At 34.7% G+C, this 24,512-nt stretch overlaps 6 protein-coding genes, 1 long non-coding RNA gene and 1 other non-coding gene across 8 annotated transcripts; 4 read left to right on the top strand and 4 right to left on the bottom strand.

Moving 5' to 3' along the window:
* The first annotated feature begins 532 nt into the window (after positions 1-532).
* Positions 533-1,116, top strand: LOC111206525 (putative defensin-like protein 73). Its single transcript, XM_022703578.2, has 2 exons — positions 533-611; positions 770-1,116. The coding sequence occupies exons 1-2, from the start codon at positions 533-535 to the stop codon at positions 907-909; spliced, it is 219 nt and encodes a 72-aa protein (XP_022559299.1). The 3' UTR covers positions 910-1,116.
* A 3,713-nt stretch (positions 1,117-4,829) lies between these two features.
* LOC111206524 (putative defensin-like protein 73) lies at positions 4,830-6,323 on the top strand. Its single transcript, XM_022703577.2, has 2 exons — positions 4,830-5,721; positions 5,852-6,323. The coding sequence occupies exons 1-2, from the start codon at positions 5,643-5,645 to the stop codon at positions 5,989-5,991; spliced, it is 219 nt and encodes a 72-aa protein (XP_022559298.1). The 5' UTR covers positions 4,830-5,642; the 3' UTR covers positions 5,992-6,323.
* Positions 6,324-8,498: 2,175 nt separating this feature from the next.
* Positions 8,499-12,690, bottom strand: LOC106410328 (probable pectate lyase 8). The gene is made up of 6 exons (XM_013850823.2): positions 12,433-12,690; positions 11,997-12,062; positions 9,991-10,633; positions 9,344-9,447; positions 9,116-9,254; positions 8,499-8,959 (listed from the first exon to the last, which is right to left on the bottom strand). Exons 1-6 carry the CDS (start codon positions 12,507-12,509, stop codon positions 8,738-8,740), a joined length of 1,251 nt encoding a protein of 416 aa, XP_013706277.1. The 5' UTR covers positions 12,510-12,690; the 3' UTR covers positions 8,499-8,737.
* Positions 12,691-13,593: 903 nt separating this feature from the next.
* LOC106410327 (sterol 3-beta-glucosyltransferase UGT80A2) lies at positions 13,594-17,908 on the bottom strand. Its single transcript, XM_013850822.3, has 14 exons — positions 17,144-17,908; positions 16,525-16,733; positions 16,180-16,425; positions 15,949-16,060; positions 15,661-15,831; positions 15,489-15,552; positions 15,334-15,391; positions 15,087-15,264; positions 14,864-14,994; positions 14,676-14,778; positions 14,505-14,581; positions 14,347-14,394; positions 14,094-14,243; positions 13,594-13,987 (listed from the first exon to the last, which is right to left on the bottom strand). Exons 1-14 carry the CDS (start codon positions 17,349-17,351, stop codon positions 13,817-13,819), a joined length of 1,926 nt encoding a protein of 641 aa, XP_013706276.1. The 5' UTR covers positions 17,352-17,908; the 3' UTR covers positions 13,594-13,816.
* Positions 17,909-18,027: 119 nt separating this feature from the next.
* Positions 18,028-18,100, top strand: TRNAV-UAC. The gene has a single exon. It is a non-coding gene; the product is annotated as a tRNA-Val (tRNA).
* Positions 18,101-19,607: 1,507 nt separating this feature from the next.
* LOC125587950 lies at positions 19,608-20,316 on the bottom strand. Its single transcript, XR_007324345.1, has 2 exons — positions 20,236-20,316; positions 19,608-20,138 (listed from the first exon to the last, which is right to left on the bottom strand). It is a non-coding gene; the product is annotated as an uncharacterized LOC125587950 (long non-coding RNA).
* A 109-nt stretch (positions 20,317-20,425) lies between these two features.
* Positions 20,426-22,929, bottom strand: LOC106409340. Its single transcript, XM_013849984.3, has 7 exons — positions 22,457-22,929; positions 21,682-21,955; positions 21,415-21,529; positions 21,218-21,342; positions 20,905-20,986; positions 20,686-20,797; positions 20,426-20,608 (listed from the first exon to the last, which is right to left on the bottom strand). The coding sequence occupies exons 1-7, from the start codon at positions 22,643-22,645 to the stop codon at positions 20,426-20,428; spliced, it is 1,080 nt and encodes a 359-aa protein (XP_013705438.2). The 5' UTR covers positions 22,646-22,929.
* A 358-nt stretch (positions 22,930-23,287) lies between these two features.
* On the top strand, positions 23,288-24,100 carry LOC106408656 (peptidyl-prolyl cis-trans isomerase CYP19-2-like). Its single transcript, XM_013849385.3, has one exon. It carries the CDS (start codon positions 23,288-23,290, stop codon positions 24,098-24,100), a length of 813 nt encoding a protein of 270 aa, XP_013704839.3.
* Positions 24,101-24,512: the final 412 nt, after the last annotated feature.

Below are 24,512 nucleotides of genomic sequence, written 5' to 3'. Positions count from 1 at the left end.
AAAACATATTTTGTATAAAAATGAATAAAACAGAAATTTTTGAAATAAAGGTTTCTTTAGATTTAAACTTATCAAGTAATGTATAATAGATTGAGGGGATCAAAGATCTCTTTAGATTGGAAATAACTATTTTGAAATATGTCAGTCAAATGAAAATCAATACAAAGCAGATATAAAAAAAGAAAATAATATATAAAAATATAATGAATAACGAAAATATCTCTAGATTGAGAACAAAATATTTGAAACGAAATTTAGAAATGTGCAGATAAAAATTGATACAAATCAGATTAGGAATAATATGAATAACGCAAATATCCATATAGATTAGGAACAAAATCCGCCAATAGTAACTAATAGTCTAATAAAAATCTGATTTTGTTTTTCTTTTCCTTCTTATAATGGTTAAACTAAAATCAGATTCTGTTTGAATCTTAAAATCGATAAAAGAAACTCAAAGATATAATAAAGCAAAGGGCCAAAGGTGATATATTGAATTGATAAGAAAAAGAGGTAATATAGTTACAATACCATGAAGATAAATTGCAAGATTGGATTCATGAGCTTCCTAATGATTGCTTCAGTACTCATCATATTTCTCGTGGTTCCAGGTATTCCGTATATGATTGCAGATCTCATCATATCTATTTAATAGCAAACTATGCAAAGTATCATACACATTATATACTATTTTGTATCTCTATATTATACACATTATATACTAATATCTCAATACTCTTTTCTTTATTTTGGTTTCGGTGAAATGTAGAAAAAGTTGAAGCCGAGCCACAATGCATTGGACTGTGTGGAATGATTTTTGACTGTCCGACTGCTTGCATCAGGATGGGATACCAATCTGGCCAATGCGTTGGCTGGGAAAATCCGGATCAATGCTGTTGTGACCATTAAATGTTTCATATCTGAATGCACTGATAATCATCTATAACAATTAATAAATTTCTGCTATTAGAATATATATCTATAAGCGACTGAGTTGTTGGCATTTGACAAATTTGATTTTTTTTAATGGAAACCAACATCATTTAAATATTATCATATACTACTTTAATTTGATATTTAAAACCAAAGTTAAGTTGGCTTCATGCATTCTCCATGCATGCGGTTTTTGAAGCATTTGGGAACCAAAGCGCAGATGTCCGAAAGGTAAAAATCAAATCGGGAATTTAAAGATAGCTTTAAAGAAACTTTTGACTTTGCGACCAGTAACTTATTCTCGTGTGTTTTTTTGGTGTTGTTGTTGTTGCAGACAGTGGTGTTCTGTCTAGTAGACATATATATAATGATTGGGAAAGCATTCTTGCCGTATTTGGAAGGTCTAAACAGTACACAGGTTCAACACTTCGCCTAGTGACCATCTAAGCAAACAGGATCTCACAGGCTAGAACCGGTGCCCCTATCGACCCAGACACCTAACGAGCCACTTTGTGCTCCTGGTTCATTGGGTTTTCCCCTAGTGTCTTGAGGAGGGACGCACAACTGGCGTTTAGTAATTCTTTTTTGATGAAATGTTTGTAAGCATTCTAATGGGCAGCTATTGGGCCATCTTGGCCTCAAGTTACGATTTTTCTGTATTTCATATTTCCAAAATTCAGGTTTAAATATCGTTTCTTGTTCCCGCCGAATCCAAAACTTCCTCGAAGTCATGCATGCAGGCAGGGAGGCTTTAAGTTTCAATGGACCCTATTCAAATATTGGAATGTACCCTTACTTTACCCACTTTGATATGTAATATGTATATGAAATTATGAACACATTTAAGTTAAAGTTTAGCCACTGCCTACATATGCTAACGCTTGCAAGATATAGCAAACTCTAGTGTGTTTTCAAATCCGTTGCGCGTATTATTTTAATTGCGTGCATGCAACATTAATATGGAGCCTTCTAACTATAAATAAGGAGCTTTCTAACTATAAACAAGTTATTAGGAAAGTTTTCTTACAAAAAAATTGTAGTATTAGCTTTTCTAACTATAAATATGGAGCTCGCATCGCATCCATGTGTAGATCATTAAACTTTACCTTCTAAGTTCTAATTACTGAGAGAAATTTAGCTTGTTTTTTTTTCTTATTATATCTCGTATTTTTTTTTCATCTCAAAAATGATGTCAGTCCTCCAATACCTAAACGGAAGGTGGATTATTTTCTGCCAATTCATAGTTGGGCAATGCGCAGCTCTCCTTAAACTCAACTTGTGTCAAAATTCATAACTTCATTATGCATAGTTCTCTAACCCCTCCTGGCGCTCAACTTGTACAAAACTCATAATTTCATTATGTATACTTCTCTAGCATTTCGCTTTATTTTGGCACTAGTCATGGTGATAAAACCTAGGCCATCTACGCTTCTAAATAACCACAAACACTTAAAGAACTTTATTAAGTGTTTTTGGAAATGTTAACCGTTTCAGCACCTACTCTTCTCAAAGCTAAAATCTCAAAGATATTCTGAAGAAACTCAAGTAACAATGTGCATACTAGCAGCGGCGGCCCAAATAGGAAGCACACCAAGCACCAGCTTACAGTCTTCCATGACAAATTTAATTAGCAATATACATCTTGGTGATAGCAATATTTTTAAAGTGAATCTAGAAATAATTTAAGGTATATATTAAAAATAGTTTTAGCAAAAACAAAGGAAATATTCTGAAAAACATATTATATAAAAAGATAAATAAAAATATATTTTCAAAAAAATGAAAAAAAAAATAAACAGTTCATTGAGCCAAAATACAGTAATTTCTAAAAAAAAGAAATAAAAATAAAAATTTATTACTTATCAAAATATAAATATATCAATAAATTGACAAAATTGTGGAAAATGAAGAACTTAATTTTGTGATCTATTATATAAATAAATGTTCATTTTATAAAAATAATATTAACTTAAATTTTGTATATAATAATCATCAACATAAAAGTATGTAGAATTTAATAGATTGCTTGTGTAAATAACCTTTAAGACCCTTATGTGATTTAGGTAAATAATTGGGTGTGCAAATATTTTTTTAGTGGCATTAAGTTTCAATATAATTAAACTAAATGTTTCTTTAAATTTAAACTTATCAAGTAGTGTAAAATAGATGAAAGTTATCAAATATTATATCTATTATATATAATTTAAACTTATCAACTCTTCCTTGTTATTTATTATACAAATAAATGTTCATTTTATAAATAAAATAATCCTAACTTAAATATATATAATGCATACAATTTGTTGAAATATAATAACTATAAAAGTATGTAGTAGATTGTGCGTGTATAATTAAACTTTAAGACCCTTAAATGATTTAGAAAAAAATGGATTTTTTTTCCAATACTTTTTAGTGGCATGAAGTTTCAGCATAATTCATCTATATTATTAAACTAAAGTACATTTTGGTACTTTTTATAAACATAAATAACAGTAAAAGTGAGAAGTGTTTGAAAACATGAATAAAAATATTTTTAATACTTACTTTTATTTACACATTCAGCGATTGCATGTACAATAAATTAAATATTTCTTTTTATATTTTTTTGCACTAAAATTAATTAGTTACAATTCTGAAACTTATCTAACCAAATCGATATTCATATATTGACCATTCAATATTTTTGCATGTATTAAAGGGAGATATCCTTTCCTATATTACATCAAATTGCATCAAATAAAAACTTATTATCAAACATATATATTATAAAATAATATATTCTACTCTATATGTAAATTACAAAACATAAAAAAATATACATGAGAATTTTTTATAAAACCAGCGGTTTATGAGTTTATGTTGAATACAAATTAAATTAAACATTCACACGGATGCACGCATCAAGTTCTAGTTAAAATTAAGGTTTCTTTAAATTTAAACTTATCAAGTAACGTATAATAGATTGAGGCGATCAAAGATCTATTTAGATTGGAAATAATTATTTTGAAATGTGTCGGTCAAAATAAATTAATACAAATCCGATATAAAATATATCCCCTATATATTAAAAGATAAGCATTACAACATTTTAGCTATCACATGTGTCATCACTAGAATGCTTCTTAAAATCTCTAGAGAAATATGTTGATCCACTAAACTTATATTATATATTTTTTATTAAACTAACCATAAACGATGCCAAAAAAATTAAATGGATCAAGGAGTACCGTCAGGAATGGATCTCATAGGGTTACTCAGGGTGATGCAGTCAGGCGTGAATTCTCATAAGGCAGGTAGAATTGTCGGCTGTAATATCGTCTATGTAATGTTTCTCATTTGTAATAGCATAATAAACCAGACAGAAAAAACGATGCCAAAAAAATTAAATGAACCATAAATTAATTGACAATTTACAATTAATATTTTTTATTCTTTCCTTAAATAAAAGTTACGGAATTAAATAGAATATATATTTGACAATTAATGATTTTAATAATAAAGATTTGATGACAATTTACATATCCTCAATTATTTTTGTTTAATGTTATATTATCAAAATAAATTAAATAATCATATTAACCATATAATAAAATTTTAGTTTTTTTTGTATATTGTTATATTTTGAATTATTAAAAACGACTATAAATTACGAAAACTGTTGAAAGTTTCACATTGAAAATTTTGTGATCAATGGTTTAAAACTTTAAATTGAGAACTTAGTATTTTAATTTTGAAATTTGAATTTAATTTTCAAGAATGATTATAAATTATTAAAAAATATTAAAAGTCCCACACTAAAAGTTTTGTTATTAATCGTTTAAAATTTTGTTAAAAAATAAAAATGCTCATAAAATCATATGATTAGTAATTTTCATTTAATATATAGTCATATGAAAATATACTATATATCTATGTTAATATTATTTTAATTTAATTACATAAAATACAAAATAGAGAAAATAATTGCTTAAATGTATGACTGTAAATAAAAAATAATAATTTCTTTAATTTATGCATTTGTCTCAATTTAATTATACACATAACAGTTAATAGTTTTTCAATTATTCAATATACATTTATTAATTTGTTTCATAATATATAAAAAATGTTAAATAAATAATAATACGTAAAAATAATGTGTATATAAAATATTCATCTCGCGCAAGGCGCGGATCTTAAACTAGTATATAAATATAATGCATAACGCAAATATCCCTAGATTGAGAACAAAATGTTTGAAACAAAATTTAGAAAGGTGTAAATCAATAAAAACCGATACAAATCAGATTTATAACAAAATATATAAAATAAATATGACTAACGCAAATATCGAGCTAGATTAGGAACAAAATATTTGAATTGTATCCGCCAATAGTAACTAATAGCTAATACAAACCTGATTTCTTTTTTTTCTCTTCTTATAATGATGGCTAAACTAAAATGAGATTCTGTTTTTGAATCTTAAAAACCAATAAAAGAAACTCAAAGATATAAATCATGTAAGAGTATGGAAAATATATAATCTTGATCCTCTACCAACGTCTATATTCCCTGTAATTATTCCTGTAATATTGTCTTCCCTTTCTTGCCTTCAACTCTGTACATATAAGAACAGAGCAACCCAATCAATTGTATATACAAGTTCAATACTCAATAAAGCAAAGGTGATATACTGAATTGATAAAAGGAGGTAATATATTTACAATACAATGAAGACGAATTGCAAGATTGGATTCATGAGCTTCCTAATGATTGCTTCAGTACTCATCATATTTCTCACGGTTCCAGGTTATTCCGTATATGAGTTGCAGATCTCATGATATCTATTTAATAGCAAACTATGCAAAATATTATACTCCTTGTTATATACTTATCTCTCAGTACTCTTTTTATTTATTTTGGTTTGGGTGAAATGTAGAAAAAGTTGAAGCCGACGGACAATGCATTGGACGGTGTGGAATGATTTTTGACTGTGCGACTGCTTGCATCAGGATGGGATACCAATCTGGCCAATGTGTTGGCTGGGAAAATCCGAATCAGTGTTGTTGTGACCATTAAATGTATTGAAAATCATCAATAACAATCAATAAATCTCTGCGATTAGAACATATCTACATTCATCTGAGTTTTTGATATTTGACAAATTTGATTTGTTTTTTTTTTAATGGAAATCAACATCATTTGAATACTATCATCATATACTTGACTTTGATATTAAAAACCACTGTTAAGTTGTCTTCATGCATTCTTCAGTTAACCGCTTTGTTTTGCTCAAAAACCAAATTCTCATTTCATTAGCAGTAATAGTTGAGGATAATGGTTTATATATAAGACACATCGCAATATCGCATAATCCACCCTTTGCCAACAAAAACCTACACATCCAAATATACATATTAGGGTCTGAAAAGTCAAAAAGAAAATCTAAAGGTCATTGCTGATTTGTCTCATACAGTTTTATTTATATATTGAAGTAAACTGCTCTGGTCCTCTGGACCATATATGTACGGTTATCGCGTTAGGGAGAAATGTCTGGAGGCAAATGTGTTCGATTGTTAGTTTCAGTCACATTAGTTTCTTTTTCAGAACCATGATAATTGCATGCTAAGGATTTAAATATCTCCTCTGATTGATACATGCTGACGGGGAAGAAGATGATCGTGAGATGGTGGACTCCTTCTTGGAGTCCTATTATAGTATTTTTTTTTGTTTTTGTTTGAATAGTCAAGAACTCTAATCAAAATAGTGTGTCCAATGGTGTTCCCCAATTTGGAGTCTTTAGGAATAAAAAAATAATTTTTTTTAAGTGAAATTTAATTTTTATTTATTGCATGATTAAATATAAAGATACAATAATTAAACATAAAGATACAATAATTATTAATCTTCATCACCAAATTAGTTCTAAATATGTTCAATTAAATCATTTTTCAAATGTTGATGTATACGCCTATCCCGAACATCATTCCAAATGCCAAACATATTATTGAGATTCCATCATCAGCCTCAGGTTGAGGTGGGTACTGAAACGGTCCTGCCATATTGTAGCTACTCTCAGCTTCATCCGCGTACAGTTCAGCTTCTGCTTGAAGAAGGGAAGTTATGTCGAACTCGTCTGATGAAGAAGGCTGGCTGTACGAATAATTTTGTCCCATGCTTCGTTAACCTGAAAGCAATTGTGTAAGCGAAGATTAGATAAAGCGAAGAAGATATGTAAGCGAAAAATACATTTAACCAACAACAATCAAAGAACATTATAAACGAGAAGATTATAAAAAGCAACGAGCAAAGGGATTAAGAACAAACGAGAAGATTATCAAAGGGAAGTTATAAACAGCAACGAGCATCGATTGAACAAAACAGAGGGATCGAGTTAGAACCGTCAGAACAAAACATGACCAAAGATTAAGAACAAACGAGAAGATTGTAAAACTCGATTGTAACTCGGTTGTAATAATCGACGGTAAAACAAAAGAGAAGCTCCCCAAATTGTTTCAAATCAAAATCGTGTATAAACCCTAACTACAGACGAAAAGATCTCCAAATCAATTGAAAACCCAAATCATTTGAAACCCTAACTTCATACGGAAAAATCCCCAAATCGTTTGAAAACCGAGAACCCAACCCTAAATTGAGAGAAATACAACATTGAACCTAATCTAAATCCAAAAAAACTCCATGAGAAGGCTTTGATTTACCTTCGTGTTCCGACAGATCGAATCGCCTTTCGTCGAGAGCTCTCTTTTTTTCTGCGTCTTCCGTCGAAAATGATTTCTTTTTTTTTCCAATACCAAACGCAAAAGCCGACCAAACGAATCAAATCATGGCACGTCTCTAAGGATCAAGTCCGGTAAATCCTTATTTACGGATTGATCCTTATGTTATTTAGCTTAAATAATATTATTATAATCTAGTTTGCCTAGGTTAGGACGCTAAGGACTCTCGACGTCCCCCGTTGCGGATGCTGTAATAAGCTCCATCACTAAACATTATTGCATGTCTAAATGTTTTTGAAATAAATAAAAAACATTAGTCAATGAATTTTATGAATTTTTAATACAGTTTTGATCGTTTTTTTTATCATTCTTGATAACCGTTCTTGTTAATGCGATTTAGCATGTATTGTGTATAGTGGCATACACTACTCTGGTTAAATGAATAGTCATATGCTTGGTCAACATCATGTTACATTGTTACTGCTTCTCCTTCATTACATTACTACCCCATTTGAACTAATTTGATTTGTCTTATTAAACGAACCGAGTGGTAAAGGAGGAGAAACAGTAACATGTTCGTTGGCCAAACCAAACATCACATGACTCGAAAAAAGAGACCCTTCTTCTTCTTTAAAGCACACTTGCATCCTTCTCCTCATGAGTCATGATATGCAATCTCATGTGCTTATTGTCTCTTCCATGTTTCCTTCTTAAGTTCCACATGTCCCTACCACATTCACTTCCTTTACTCACTTATCCAATCACACCATTTCACTATTGATTCCTTTGGAAGTAACCCCACCAAGTACTAAGCTTTCATTTAGTGTTTTAAGACCACTAGAAGCAAGATAAACGACTAAGGAAACAACTTTATATCAACGTAGGTGACAAGAAGAATATTCATACAGCTTTATATTACACTTGAGGGCGTTTAAACTAGGCCTCCGCATCCAATAGGGAAGTGTTATATCGCATGAACCCCAAAAGTTAAAATAAAGAAGAAAACGAGAGGCTGACATTCGGTAAAAACTTATCGATCACTTGTTTCTTCAAGACCAATAAAATGGCTTTTCTGATTATTTGATCTATTAACACCTGCGACCGGCTCTGCAGTTAAGAGCACCAGAGTAAGAGGTCATGGTGCCTACGAGTGAGGATGATTTGGCCGACAAACTCGAAGCTCTGGCGTAGCCGGCTCCAGCTCCAGCTCCAGACCGTGTGAAAAATGCTCCGTTTAAGAAAAGATCTCCTTCTGATCTCCAATTCCAGTGCTTCCATTTTGATTGTCCTGTGTACTCCCTCTTAGTCACCTGCCACATTCACCAATCATCAATCTCATTGCAATCAAATCTTGTTAGAAAGATCAATGACACATTAAGACCTCTTTCTCTTGACAAAAGAGAGGGAAGACTACACACCATCAATATGGTTTGGCATCAGCACACTTGAAAAAGATCGAAACATACCTCCTTAGCAAATGGGTTTGTTGGGGCAAGAAATCGATTCCCCTGACTGTTAATAGTCGGACCAGCACTACCACCAATGGCATACATCTCCCAATGTGTGTAGTCGTTGTTCACTACATGGAAGTATCCATGCCTACACCTGCAAACACCATATATGTTTCTTCATTCGTCTTTCGAATCTACAAAACTTCTCAAACCATATAACTAGCAAAGCTTGAGGTTCTGTACCTTGGCATTCTCTGGATAAGACCCTCACCAAAATGGTTGTAAGCAATTGTAACTTGCATCACTTTGTCCCTTGTGTATGAATCACTATGCCCCAGCAACATAACCTAAACAACACGCAACCGTTACTAAACCCCTAATTCTCAATTCCAATAAACCCTATAAAATGTGAAACTTTAGTTATAGAGAGTAAAAACTCTTTAAATTAATAACTTTAGAAATATAATATTTTATTACTTAATAATTAACAAAAAGTTATTTTATAGATTTGTAGATTTTGATACATGTTTTAAGTAGAAATAAAAAGAATATTTGACTTTACCATACATATATTGATTAAATTTACAGATACAAATTTACGTTGTTATTATTTGATTATTTGGTACTAAAAATATTAACCGTAAATTTAGATGCATTTTGAGGTGTAAACTGACAAATAAATTATTTTGAAATGTTTATAAAATATAAAGATAGTCACTATTTAAAAAAAAAAAAACAAATTATACAATATATTATTAATATTTCTATAAACATTATATATATTATTTATTAATTTATATTTACAGTGAAATTCATTATTTTATATTTTACACCGATCCAACTCAAGAATAGTTAAAAATTTATTAATTCATAGAATTTCTATATAATACCTCATTGTGGTGAGTGAAGAAGTTGTTAGAGACTGTAATCGCAGTGGAGCTCATAACAGCATCCACAAGCCCATCAGCGCAATTCGAGAGCGAGTTATGATCAATCCAGATATGACTCGACCCAAAGATCGAGATCGCGTCACCGTCAGCTATCGATCTCCACCCGTAATGCGACGGAGAGCTTCTCACCATCGCGTTCCCCGTGGGCTTACAGTCATGGATATGAATCCCATGCACAATAATGTTGGTAACGTACTGGATCGTGAGGCACGCGCCGTTTGCGATGTGGACGTTGACGCCGCGGCCGTCGATGGTCTTGAAGCTGTTCATGATCAGCTCCTGCTTCAAGGTGATCACCATGTCGCGCTTGAAGACGATCCAGAGCGGCTCGTTCTGGATCACGGCGTGGCGGAGCGTTCCCGGTCTGGGGGTGACGGGATCGTCGTCGCCGGGGTCGGTTACGACGTAGTAGCGGCCGTCGCGGCCGCCGATCGCGTTGCGGCCGAATCCGATCGAGCAGTCGGCGAGGCGTTTGCGGCGGAGCTGCCATTTGCGGTCGCAGCGCCAGCAGTCGTCGATTGGGTTGCCGGTGGCGCAGGAGAAGTAGCCTAAGCGTCTCCGCTCCGTGCTGTTGCGAATGCTCCTGTGTGGATCACGATCAGCAGCAAGTGGTGGAATTAGTGAAATAGATTTTTGAATTTTTTTTTACTGGATAATTAATCACTAGACATTTATACTTCTCTGTAAAAATAAAAATGTCTTTATTAGGTAAAAAGGTAAAAGAAAAACATTAACCGAAAATTATTAAAAAAATTCAAAATTGCACTTTGTTTAAGAAATTGAATCTTGGACTCATAATTTATACTATTAGTAATGTATACTTCGAATAAGAAGACATTCTATCTGTTTTATAGATGTTTAGAAACTATTGTTTCACAAACTTAGATTTTTTTTTCTATTTTTATGCATAAATTGTAAATTTTAACAAATTGATTGAGATTATTTAATTGCTATTGGCTGGATATTTTTGAAAACTGAAAATTATAAGAAAATATGTATTTATAATAAATTTTTAATATGTTTTTTGATATGTGTGAAAACATAAAAAAAAAATCTATCTATAAAAACGAAGGCAGTATAGTTTAATTGCTCTTTTGGAAGCTCATATACATTTATTAATATAAGAAAATACCAAATATTTATCAATAAACTAACACTGTGATTTTTATAGAATAAAATGGAGAAATATAATTTGATGATATGCATAGTTTAATTGATGTGTTTGAGATATCAAACATAAGCTTCTACATTTGGGTTTCCAAATATGTAGTATGATTTGCTTAAAAAACTCGATTTACCAGTGTGAAATGTATTTTTATTAGAACATAAAAACAGTCACTACAAACTCTACAGAAAACCCCAAAGACAAGAGGCAACTCCACATAAAGTAGGAAACCCAAGAAAGGGTTTGGGTCAATGGACCATGGTTGGGGTTAAATGATCTCATAGCTTGTAATATTTCTCAATGATATATATATGATTATTATTGCTTAACCTTTGTTGACCAAAAGTTTTATTGTACTGAAAATCAAAACAGGTAAAAAAAATCTTATATATGTGAATAAGCTTTTCGTACTGTTTATCTATCGGTTTCAAGAAAAATCCAAGTTAAAAAGACAACACATGTCATGAAGTGTATGCGTCACTGCATGTGGCATGAGCATGTGCAAGGGTCTGGCCAATCATTGTTGCAAAGATTAATATTGAAAAACATTACACATGTTCGCGAGCCTGGACCAATGCTACAATAATAATACACACAACATCATTCACCACCTAAAATATCATACTTCTTTCTAATATTTAGATACTCTTAGCATTATTGCCTTTTATGACGAATCCACGATGGACTTGCATGTGAGGATTATGAGAATAAGAAAAAGGTCACATTTATATAGAAAATGATCTGTATTCGTAGAATATATTTTGTTTAAAGAGAAACTCACATGTCCACCATGGCAGCTACTTCCTCTGGTTTCTCAACTGCATGTTCATGCCATGTTTCATTCGACCTGGAAAGCATATAATAAACAATCTAACAATTACAGTCTCATCTATAACAATGATATATAATTATACTATAAATTATTAACAGTTTCCTGTTCTTTAGGAGTGGAATAACTATACAATATACACTACGATCATAGTGATGAAAATGATCTATATGTTTGTTTTAAAAACTCTCATCAGCCACTGATATAGAACTTCTGTAAGTTTTATATTTATGAGAGAAAACTGGCATTCTTTTCACCGTTGATGAATCATGTAACTAAGCTTAGTTGATTGGTTCCATGAACTATATAATACGTAAAAAGTTAAGCTAAAAAAACGTCAATGTATACAAATAAAAACAAATATGATGATGTTATTAATAAGTGATACCTGGATGAATTAACGCCGACAAACAGCGTTGTTACAAGTAATGCAGAAGCAAAGAGGATAAGTTTTGTGACAGCCATTGTTATGACTGTGTTCTTCTTGCTCTGTTTTGTCTAGTTGTCTCTCTCTGCTCGAAGCAGAGTTTTTCTCGAGATAAAAAGAAAGGAAAAGGAATAAGAGAAGAAGCGTAGAAGAAAGGCTACGAGAGAGAAGTTATTATATAAGAAGGCTGCGTAGCCTATCACCATTAGCTTATTGGTAAATTCATTGGAAAAGAACAATAAAATATAGAATCAATAAAGAAAATATCTAATACTAGTAAACCATATAAAATAGGTATATAGTTTTATATACAGCGATGTTATATATTATATCCTATATTGCTATCTACCTATGGTTTTTCAATACACCGATGTTATTCCCTTTCTCGTACGTTTTCTTTTAGTTCTGTATATACTTGAATTACAAAGATTGTGAATCATAAGCAAAAAAAAAAAAGACTGGACTTAACATTTTTACCAAAAAAAAAAAAGACTGGCATATCATATATATATATATATATATATATGTGTGTAGTTATAAAGCTTTCAAACATATAGTAGTTTTTTTCTCAAAATATACTATTACAATTGATATAGAGGCTATAATAATGTATTAAAATGACAATATAAGGATGGGAAATGGATTAGATTTCTAAAAGCATTTTTATTCTTATAGAAATTGGAAACACATGTGTATGTGTACTTGGCACAAATGTAAGTGTTTAGTGAGATGCCAATAATGAGTTGGCCAACAACAGTATCATGTCATGTGATTGGTATGCCTCATCTCTCTTTTTCTCTAGCAAACTTATTGGATAAATAATTTGTTAGAGACAATGAAAGGAAAAATACAAATTTATAATTATAATCATATAAGACAGCTAATTAAAATAGTAGGTCTCATAGTGTCTGGATAACTTTTCCTCCTTAGTGCAGCGTATTGACTTTTCCCCATGTGAGCATTGTAGTACCTTATGGTCATTACAAAGGTAATCACAATTTTTAACTGCTAATAATGGTTTATAATTATGCAATAATTAACTAATCATGGTTTGATAAGCAGACAATCATTGAGTTGAGTTGTTTCTGCACACCCTTCCACAGAAGTTGCATCTCAAGACACTGAAACAAAATGCCATATGATATTTAAAATTAGAACACATCTTTGTTTTCCACTTTATGACAAATCAAAAATTTATATGCATCAACTAAACATTAAAATTCCCAAGTATTTTTCACAACTTATCCCTGAGTGAGTTGTAGAACCAAAACCAAGGAACATGAAAAATACAAACAAACATACAACAAGAGGTCACAACAATGCACAAGAGTCAATGAGGAGAAAGTTACGAACAGCCAAAGCATCTTCTAAACGATAGGAAGCTCGATGGTTCAGGGATAGGATCCGAAACATTCTGTCTCATACTCGGAAGATGTTTGAAGAAGGCCTTCACAGCTCCAGCCACACCATCCTCGTCCTTCATCGCCTTTGCTAGTGTCTCTGCACTGCTCTTCACCTGTTCCCAATTATACACATGCTCAGTTTCAATTGTAAACCACAATGGCATTACCATGATCATATCCTGGGATGTGCATATAAACTACTAAAGTCCACTATCTTACCTTATCGTCAAGCATGAAATTAATGGCATCTTCAAGCTTATGGAGTGAGAATTCGTCTACTGGGATTGGTGCAGGACCTACTCCTCTAGCGTGCACTCTTTCTCCCCAGAAAGGTTGGTCTCCAAAGAAAGGCACTATTGTAGTTGGGCACTGTGTTGTTTAAGAAAAAAGGCAAGACACTTCCATATTAACTACTAAAGTCCCATCTCATGAAGCAGAATTTTTTATAGCTTACAATCAAAAATAAACTTACCGCTGCTTTAAGACCTGCAGCCGTTGTTCCAGCACCTCCATGATGAACCTGAAAGCAGAAGAACAACAAATTTCAAAACAAAAGGGAACACACAATGCTAAACATCAAATAAGGGACTAGACAAAGCAAGAGGATGTTCAAGATTATTGTAGACATACCACTGCCTTGCATCTTGGGAATAACCAATCATGAGGGACATTATCCAACAAGTAAACAAAGTCCTTCGGTTCTTTCACTGCATGAGAGCCACATCAAACATGTATAATGATGAATATACCAAACAGGCAAGTATGCAATAAAGGAAATGTCAAAGAACGAGTAGACCCTACAGTTTCCAAGGCCACCCCAGCCTTTGTTGATGATTCCTCTCTGTTTGGTTCTTTGAAGTGCTTCCACAATTATTTCAGTCATTGTCTCTGGTTCTTGCACAGGCTAATAAACACACAACGGTAAGAGACATTATTTTCAAATTTCCTCTAAGAAAATACTATTCAGGTCAAGAAAAAAAAAAACTCACGAGACTACCAAAGCCGATGTAAATAGGTTTGTCACCAGCTTCTAGCCATTCCACGAGTTCTGCAGGAGGTTCATAGTTTGATGCAAGATCAAGGAAGCAGAATCCCACTACATCTATTTGTGGGCCCCAGTCTGAAAATAAATTGAAAAGTTTGAATCTAAATTTTCTATTTATCAAAAGTGAAGAAAAGCATTCATGAGTGAGTTCATAGGAGACACACTACCTTTGGGCTTTGGGACTAGATGAGGACTCCACATATATCCATATGGAATATTAGAGCCAGAGCTTTGTGTTCCACTTAGATATGTAACGGGCCTTAGCTTCAGTTTCTTTTTCCTAAGGTCGTTTATCATGTCCCTTATTCCAAGCCAGATCAATGAATCCACGATTTGATACGAAAGCTGAAAATTGCATTATGTTAAAAGAAGAAGTCAAGTTTTATAGCAATATCTGAGTAAAACAAGTCTCACTCTGTATCCTGCTGGTTGCTTGACACGTGACAAAGGGTGTGGAAACTCACTGGTTGGCCTGTATCATTAGTTTAATAGCAGAAAGATAGTGAATGGTTATGAACCGAAAGAGAGTTCAAAGTAACATTCATTCATTCGGTCAATACAAGACTTACGTCCAAGGCATGGTGAAAAACACGTGAATAGGTATCCTCAGTGCTTCTGCCACGTGTGTATGTCCTGCAACAGCGATTCTCAAGTTAGTTACCATTCAAAGTGAATCTCTGAGATAACTCAGGAAGCTAGGGAAAACAAAACATTTCAAATTCAAAAGCTACTGAGACTAACCATATGCTGGAGGATTGGCGATAATTGCGTCGGCTTTAAAGGAGATACCAGAATCTGGATCAGGTTCTTTACATGCTGGAAGCAGAGAATTTATGATATCCTTCATTTGGTTTCGTTGAACCGGAATCTCTGAAGGGCCTGATGGTAAAAACCCCTTGTTCTTAACCATATCTGTACACAAACGTAGCAAGCAAACCAATGAATAAATAAATAATAACCTTTAAAGCTACACATAGATTAAAGTAACAACGAAGAAGAGAAGAATGGGAATGTTTGGTTAATACATACATTCAGCTAGCACTTTTGGATCTCCACCTAAAGGATAAAACTCCAAACCAGCAGTCAAAACAAACTCTTTGAAATTCGCATGAGTTGCAAGTCTAACTCTATGCCCATAGTCCTGTATCAAATAAAATTTCTACATTAATTATGAACAAGAAAGAGAGAAGAATGAAGAGAAATATACTACAACACCAAAAAAAATTTCAAAATATAAAATTAATAAGATATGTGCCAAACCTGAAGGCGTTTGGCAATCGCAACAAAAGGCTGAACATCACCACGCGTTCCAACGATAAGCATCACAATCTGCATAGGAGGGATATACTGAAGATCCACCCCATCGATAGACTCATCAGGACAAACACCGTTTTTGGAATCTTCTTCACGGTCAACAGCAATAGGCTGTGGGATAACATCTGCCGGGACTTCAAACTCAACAGTCCCATCATGTTTCACCGTAGCTATACGGTTCAACAATTTCAGCTGCCAAAAAAACAAAATAAGACATTTAAAGAAAAAAAAAAAAAGACTTTCACTACTAAAAATAGAAGATTTACAACCCAAGAATAGAATGTTTTGTACCTTCTTCCCTGCAGAGAGTCTGTCATCGAAGATCTTAGCGGCGTCCTCGGCGAGAATGTGAGCGACTTTCTCTTTCTGCTGTTGCCTCTCACTCTTTGATTTGTCTAACCTAGGCTTTGACGCTGATGATGATGATTCAGCTTTATCGCTACTCGAAGAACCTTCCACAGGCATTGTCCATACTCTAGCAAAGCTTTTACTCCCACCACCTGAAAAAAAAAACCCACAAACCCCAAATCATCAAAACCACGTAAGTGCGGACGTCTAGGGCCATTTTTGTTTTTGTTTTTTTGAATAACCCGGTGTATCCTGGTCCCACCGAAGTGGTTCCACACTAGCAGCAGCGAGTGTCTGTAGCAGTCAACAGACGCTGGGGAAGTCCAGATGTTAAATTTTGCCCCAGTGTCAGGGGAGAGCCGGTCCCAATACGGACCGAAGCTCCGTCGAGACCACTGGGCCATTGACCGCCTAGAGTCTAAAAAATCGTTCCTTTTAGGTCCTATTCGCTGACTAGGACCCGAACAAATCAAAACCATCCAAAAATGGATTGGATCCAGAGAAAGGATAAACTTTAAGCCTATCCAACTCTGCCTTGGGTTCAATCAGCTAACTGAGATACCTGAAGATTCAGCCAGAGTGTTGTCGGCGACAGCAGACTCTAGTTTGGTCTCCACTACTTCAGAGCCATTGATGACGACGACGCCGCTACTACCTCCGTCTTCAATCTCCTCGATTTTGACGGAAGCACGGTCTGAGCTTGAAGATGACGATGAAGAGGAGGAGGAAGAAGCTCTGCCGAGTTTGGCCGGCGATGTTTCCGGCGGCATCGTATCCTCTCTCTATCTCTAACTCTCTCCACGATCTGGATCCTCAACTTTATAAAGTATGCTCCTTCGTCCTTGGTGTATATCGAATTTGCGTAAGCGTGTTTGTGAATCTCAAAAGCCAAGGAAGTAGAATTATACGATTCTTTTCTTGCAATACTTCAAAAATCGAAATTTTTTTAAAAAGAAATAAAAATGTTCGATTGTGTGACACACTCTCGTGGGAGAGAGATAAGCGGCACGTTCGGACAAAAGGGGGAAGATGGCTGCGTGGTGGTTCGGTCCAGTTAAGGCTGCGATTTCGCAATTAACTGTCGGAGTGATGGGTAATTCGGTCAATTGTAAAGTAGAATCATCTGGCTGGAAATAAATGAATATTCCTTGAAACGCTGTCGTATCCGTGGACAGCGAATCTCTCCCTCTACTGTCATTTCGTATTTTACGTGTTTCTCGGCTTTCCCCTTTTCACACTCTCCCTGCGACCTGAATATAGATTAGATTCACAATTAAGATACTTCTATATTTATCTATGCCCAGATATTTGAATATAAAGTAATTTTTTCTTTTTTTCTCTGATTTTTTTTTTCCAATTTTCCTTATGTTCTCCTCCCTGAATATAAATTCGCAATTAACCTTACATTTACTATTTGGATTACAAACACACTATCACAATCAATAAGGTGCTGTGGTGTAGTGGTTATCACGTTTGCCTTACACGCAAAAGGTCTCCAGTTCGATCCTGGGCAGCACCATCTTTTTTTGCTTTCTTTTAATCTGGTTAACGTATGAAATATAGCCAAGTCTAGCAGTTTTCTTTCCTCATTTTACTTCATTAAAATGAACTAGAGGGTTTTCCGGGCTACGCCCAGATTTTTTCCTATAATATTAATTGAATTTGTGTGTTTTTATTTTAAAAATGAACAAATATAATATATGCTGGAACTGGTTTATTAAAAATATAAAAATGGTATATTCTATAAAATTGGTCTATAATTATACAAAAATATATGCATATTTAAAACTATTAGAATTTTTTTGTGTGTTTTATTGGAATTATAGTAAATCATCAGCTTTATTAAAAATGGACATGAATTTTCAACTATAATTATTACACACAGGGATGTATTTTCAAAATTATCATTTTGGGTCATACGGAACATAATAGCCGGACAGTTAAAATATGTTTTTCCTCACAGATTAATGCTACCAAAACAAACGTATAATTAGTATTACTGAAATGTTTTTTATTTTTTCATATATATGTAATTGTCTATGATATTTTATAATTACAGGAAAATATAGAAATAATATTGTACATATATGATCTCGTGATCAGAAAGAAATTAAATCTTCTTTGTAAAATTTTATACAAAATGGAATGATAATAAATTGTCCGCAATACGTGCGGATTATGTCTTTTTAATTTATTCTCACTATATTTAAATTGTTTTGCAAAGTTTGTAAAACAGGAGTGGAGTTTTAGATTTTATAGAGAAATAAAGATTATAGAAAAAACAATGATAAAATTGTAAAAAAAAATGTATATAATTAAATATATCATAAAAACAATGATATAATTTTTTGGCAAAGTCCCGTAACTGAAACTAAATTGTGGTTTGATCGGATTTGATATTCCAATTCATTGACCAAAAAGAAACTTAAACTCCTAAAAAAAAACCCAAAAAATGACTCGATCCTTCATATCTGTGTTTTCCCTGAGAAACAGAGGCAGTAGATTATATAATTACCTGCAGTTTCTATGGGTTGATTATTGGGTGGGTTATCCATTCCGTTGAAACAGCAATCCTTTCAGCCAACCTATTATCAATTAGATAAATGTGTTTACTTTTTGATTCAAACAGGAAAAGCCATAAAAAGTTAAAAAGAGATTTGTTCTGTGATAAGCTCTAGAAATAACTAAAAATTTCCCACTGAAAACAGATCAGAATATGACTTGGACTTGAATGAGGCGTTGAAGATTAGCTAGGTTAAGTGGTTTATTTGTCTCTAGAGAAAAGAAAATTTTGTTACACACCCGTGAATGATACACATTTCCTAAAGTTACATGAGTCTAAATATCTTAATTATTAGACAACCGTGAATGATTCAATCTTATTAAAAGAGTCTAAATATCTTGAAGGTGTTCTCGATTCATTATATGGAATTTTGATAAGTAATCATGGTATAATTGATTTAAAAAGATACAGAAAACTCTATACATTTTCTAGATTTTGCTCAGATATAAAGAAAGACAACATAGACTATAAGAATCAACAGAGATTATAAAAAAGATAGCTCAAATGATTTAAAGACAGTCTTTAAATGAAAACAAACAATGCATTGTCTTTGAAAAAAACCCAAAAAGTACTTAAACTGCAGCAAATTTTTTTAAAAAAAAACGATCCTTGAACTGTAAAGCGTAGACTTAAACACCAATGAACCCAAGTTCTAATTCCCACATCTTGGGCGTTTAGCTGTCCCTGGGTCAGCACTGCCACACGTCCGCTTGCTATCCTCATCTGCAGGATCTCCACGGCTTGTAGGGGGTTCACAGACGTCGTTTCCAGAATGCTTTGCTTCCTCGGACGTTGCACCAATGTCATTTCCAACTGAGGCTTCCGTAGGTGGTGGTGTGTCTAGAGGGAGGATCTTGGTGACAGTTACGGCTCGTGTATTGCCTGAGAAGTTGTGATCTGTAACTTTCACACAGAACTTATGTGTCTGTCCGATGATGCTGATCAGAGCTTCCGGGATAGGTACCTCATGGTCAGCTCCTTCGCTTTTATTAGCCTTACATTCAATTGTAATAGTGTCAGTTAAGTCACGTGAGAGATCAGCAACAAAATAAGGAAAAAACATTTGAGATCATAAACTGATGCTCAGTTACCTCAAAGTAGTTGCTAACTAATTCGGATGCATGCCTCCCAGTCAACTCACGCCCAGCGTCTCCAAGTAAGACGAAAAAAGCTTGTTCAGTGTTGTCATAAACAGAAATCTTTGCACGGTACCTGTTGTGAAAGAATCAGAAACCAACGTCACAAATGTAATAAACAAAAACCAAACGCCATAAATGAAGACTAAGGAGAGAAATCATACTGTGCAACACCAGTTGTGTTAACCTTTGCACATTTTGCGTTTGTACAAATCAACGAATTTGTGCCTTTGGTAACCTTAGAATGGCACTCACTGCATCCAATATAGTACCAAGAAGAGCCATGCACAACATCATCAATCGTAGCCGTGCACTCAAAAAAGGCATCCTGCCACAGTTTATAAGCATGTGATTAAAATATATTAGCGTTTTAAAATGAGTTAAGTAATTTAGCTTCACTTATACCTTTGCAGATTCCTGACTCATGTAGGAGAATATATCTGCTATAGTCAGTGTCTCACGCTTAGTGATGACGTCTGCGCTAACCTGATTAGCAATCTCTGGGTTAGAGCCCAGCCTGAAACAAAACATAAAACAGAGCTTCAGTCATTTACTACTATATAAGCGTAAGTGTATGCGTCACTTGAAACTGTATAGAACATATGCTGAAGACGGGATACATACCATGTTAAATAATTCCTGGTTGGTTGGACATCATTGTCCATGAAAACCCATGTAGAGGACATAGACGTCAGGGCAAGGGTACCTGTTCAGTCATGGAAGAATCATTAAAAGGATTTAGTGAAAATTAACAACTAATGATAAAGAAGAAAACGTTTAGAAACGGTTAATTCATATCAGTGCAAACATAAATATAAAGAGATAAATGAATGAGTGAAATTAGAAACTAATGACAAAGAAGAAAATGTTATAGGATTGTTAATAAGCTCATATCACTTAATCACTGAAAACATGAGTCTAAAAGTTAAATAATTACCTCCGAGACGCTTGGTTTTAACGGTTGTGACCAAAAGCACCGTGGGAGTGTTTTCACAGGAGTTGAATTTCTTGATGAAGTCTGTTGCAGCCTGGTCCCAAAGGTAGAGTTTCATCACAGGCCCACAGCAAAAATAAACTCTTAGGGATTTACGAACTACAGAGAGATGGTGACTTGAAATAAAAGTACACACTTACTCATGTGATTGCACATGAATCATGATGTGCCGAGTGGTAGCGATCTTCACATCGTCAATGATGGGACGCTCAATCAGGGTCTGTCCATCGACCAGCTTCATATGGCCTACAACATCTGTAACATTTTTCATCAAGAGTCTCAGTTAGACGGCTAACAAAACTGTACAAACCAAAAAATCTAAATTTCGTTAACCAAGCAATAGAATAGACTAAAGACTATACAAAGCAATGCAATTGACACATGATTTATAAAATTATTATGCTTACCGTAGAGGTCACCTTTGAGATCACAGTTAGTTTCAAAATCTTCGTGTGAATGAAACCTGAAACGGTCTTCATCAATCGAGATGGGAATCTCGTGAAGAGCCGACATTTCAGAATTCCATGTGAAAGACACGGTTGCGAGATGATCAGCAACCCGATACACCGGTTTGTTTTTCGATCCGTAGAAGTTGATGAGTTTGTAAACCGATCCACGTTTCATATCAGGCAGGTACTTCTTAATTCGTCCAGGTGGGATAAATCCTTGAATAACAGTTCCCTGAAATAACAAATCACGGAGTGAAAATGTGACATCAGAATTAGAATAGACAACCAAAAAAACACCACTTTAACTAATTAACCAATCGTATAAGAAAACGTCTAAAATGAAACCTCAGAATCATAACAGATTCGAAACAAACACTACTTTAACTAACTAACCAAGCGTATAAGTAAACGTCTAGAACAATCATCGTGAACCTAGCTTTAAAAAAAAACAATCGTATAAGAAAACGGCTAAAATGAAACCTCAGAATCATAACAGATTCGAAACAAACAGACAACCAAAAAACACCACTTTAACTAATTAACCAATCGTATAAGAAAAAGACTAAAATGAAACCTCAGAATCATAACAGATCGAAACAAACACTACTTTAACTAACTAACCAAGCGTATAAGTCTAAAACAATCATCGTAAACGTAGCTTTAAAGAAACGACAAAAATTTCCGGAAAGATAGATCTCACGATCTGGAAACTATGATTGAAAAATCAACGCACCTGTTCGTCGATAAGGAGCATTTCGAGGCCAATCAGTGTCTTCTTCACCGGGTTCCGAGCCTCCCAGAAATGGATGAGTCGAAAGCGTAGCTGAGCTTCATGGGGACCTAGAGAGACATCCTTGAAGGACATGAATTGTTCATCAGAGTCTGAGGAGACATGCGACTTCCCATTTCGTTTCATCGCCATGGATCGAGTTTTGATTGGTTCTAGGGTTTTGGTTTATATGAAATAAAAAGATCAATATATAAAGAAGGATGAAAAGGGGGAGGTGAAACGAAATCATAAAAGAAGTATTGATTGTGTAAAAACTCGATTAACTCTCGGCTTCCTCGCTCTTCGATCGGAGAAAACGAAAAGGTAGAGGCGATGAAAAGATGAAGAGACAGAGACGATAAGCTTCGACGGAGACGCCGAAGTTTCTTTTGTATTTTATGTTTCGACATAAAAGTGTGACGAAGCCCACTTTGCAACCACTAAGGATGAAGCCCACAGAAGCCCAACGACAATTCAGACAAAACAGCCGCGAGCCCGTCTGACGTGTCGGATTCGACGCTTCTGATTAGTCCGAATATAAAAGCTGACGTGGCACGCTCGCTGCACTCCTTATTCGGCTTTTAGTATTGTAGATTTTCTTTTACTCCTCAATTTTTTTTTCAGAACTTGTCCATCAATGCATGGATTTGTTTTGAATCAAAGAATGACATGTTTGGTACGTTACTGTCTTCAAGAAAGAACTTTATGATAAGTAACTCCTTCATCGAAAAAAAATATACAAAAAAAGATCACTCCTCGCATCGTAGCAAACCCTAAATGAGTGATCAACTCCCGATGTCGACAAACCCTAGAGTCTTCCTCGAAATCGCCGTCAACTTCAGACCCGTTGGTCGGATCGTGATAGAGCTCTTCGCCGACACGAACCCGAAGACGGCGGAGAACTTCCGCGCTCTCTGCACAGGCGAGAAAGGCATAGGGGAGTCCGGCATACCGCTCCACTACAAGGGAACCATCATCCACGGCATGACCCCAAACTTCATTTGGTACGGAGGAGATACCACTCACGGGTGTGGAGGAGGAGGCGAATCCATCTACGGCCAACCTTTGGCGGACAACAACTACAAAAGGAAGCACGACGGCAAAGGCATCATCCTCTCAATGACTAGGAACGATGAAAGCACCACCTACGACTACTACGAATCTCAGTTCATGATCCTCATGAGGGCGTCCCCTGATTTAGACGGCGAGCAGGTGGTGTTCGGAGAAGTTGTGGATGGAGTTGATGTGATCAGTCGCGTTGAGCAGATGGTTGGTGGCACCAATGGATACCCTCTCCAGCCTGTGACGATAGCAGACTGCGGCCAGGTTTTTCCAGAGGCGGAAACAATGGTGGTAGGTTACTCCGTCCCGAAGTGGCTGAAATATATGCGAGCTTTGCAACTGAGGGTGGCCGAGCTGGAGAATCCACCGGAGAAGCAGACCGTTTCGTGTGAAATGGGGTACGGCTTGATCCGGATAGGGAAGTCTTTTGAACTGCAGGAGCAGCTCATGACATCTCTTACTACCCACAGAGCAGTAGAGCACTCGGTGGTGGCACGTGAAAGTGAAGGAGATGGGACAGGTCATGGCATACCTGAAGAGCAGTAGAGCACTCTGTGGCTGTTTCTAATGTTGTGTTTCTTCGTTTTTTTTTTACTTGTTGGTTTTTCGTTTGGTGTTGTCACCTTCTAATTTTAAATTTTATTACCATTAGAAAAAAAAACTCCTTAATCTCGCTATGAACTCCTGACAACAGCAACTTCTCTTTTTCTAGGAGACTAAGAATCAGTCTGAGATCCCAAATCAACTTTATCTGAAGCCATCTTATCTGTAGTTCGCCTCACAGTCTCTCTTGAGACACTTTTTCAGTGTGAACTTGTTGGCTTTGTGCAAAGCCGGCTTCTTTTCAAATTTCACCTGCCAGATAACATAATTAGGCCTGCGGGTATAAACCGACCGAAAAGTGCCTGCGGGTATAAACCGACCGAAAAGTTAGATTTTCTTCGGTTTGCAAGTTCGG

The sequence above is a fragment of the Brassica napus genome, chromosome C5 (assembly GCF_020379485.1).
Source record: "Brassica napus cultivar Da-Ae chromosome C5, Da-Ae, whole genome shotgun sequence".
In the NCBI taxonomy this organism is placed as follows: domain Eukaryota; kingdom Viridiplantae; phylum Streptophyta; class Magnoliopsida; order Brassicales; family Brassicaceae; genus Brassica; species Brassica napus.
Note: the sequence above shows the minus strand (reverse complement) of the source record. Positions and strands in the feature narration are given on the sequence as shown.

Coding starts and splice junctions, on each gene's coding strand:
- LOC106408656 (XM_013849385.3), top strand. CDS start 23,288: ATGTCGACAAACCCTAGAGTCTTCCTCGAAATCGCCGTCAACTTCAGA.
- LOC111206524 (XM_022703577.2), top strand. CDS start 5,643: ATGAAGACGAATTGCAAGATTGGATTCATGAGCTTCCTAATGATTGCT. Junction 5,722..5,851: donor CATATTTCTCACGGTTCCAG/GTTATTCCGTAT, acceptor GGTGAAATGTAG/AAAAAGTTGAAGCCGACGGA.
- LOC111206525 (XM_022703578.2), top strand. CDS start 533: ATGAAGATAAATTGCAAGATTGGATTCATGAGCTTCCTAATGATTGCT. Junction 612..769: donor CATATTTCTCGTGGTTCCAG/GTATTCCGTATA, acceptor GGTGAAATGTAG/AAAAAGTTGAAGCCGAGCCA.
- LOC106410327 (XM_013850822.3), bottom strand. CDS start 17,351: ATGCCGCCGGAAACATCGCCGGCCAAACTCGGCAGAGCTTCTTCCTCC. Junction 16,426..16,524: donor GACTCTCTGCAGGGAAGAAG/GTACAAAACATT, acceptor TTTTTTTGGCAG/CTGAAATTGTTGAACCGTAT. Junction 15,553..15,660: donor CGCCAATCCTCCAGCATATG/GTTAGTCTCAGT, acceptor TCGCTGTTGCAG/GACATACACACGTGGCAGAA.
- LOC106409340 (XM_013849984.3), bottom strand. CDS start 22,645: ATGGCGATGAAACGAAATGGGAAGTCGCATGTCTCCTCAGACTCTGAT. Junction 21,956..22,456: donor TGCTCCTTATCGACGAACAG/GTGCGTTGATTT, acceptor TTGTTATTTCAG/GGAACTGTTATTCAAGGATT. Junction 20,987..21,217: donor TAAAACCAAGCGTCTCGGAG/GTAATTATTTAA, acceptor ATGACTGAACAG/GTACCCTTGCCCTGACGTCT.
- LOC106410328 (XM_013850823.2), bottom strand. CDS start 12,509: ATGGCTGTCACAAAACTTATCCTCTTTGCTTCTGCATTACTTGTAACA. Junction 12,063..12,432: donor GTCGGCGTTAATTCATCCAG/GTATCACTTATT, acceptor TATGCTTTCCAG/GTCGAATGAAACATGGCATG. Junction 8,960..9,115: donor CAAACCCATTTGCTAAGGAG/GTATGTTTCGAT, acceptor TGAATGTGGCAG/GTGACTAAGAGGGAGTACAC.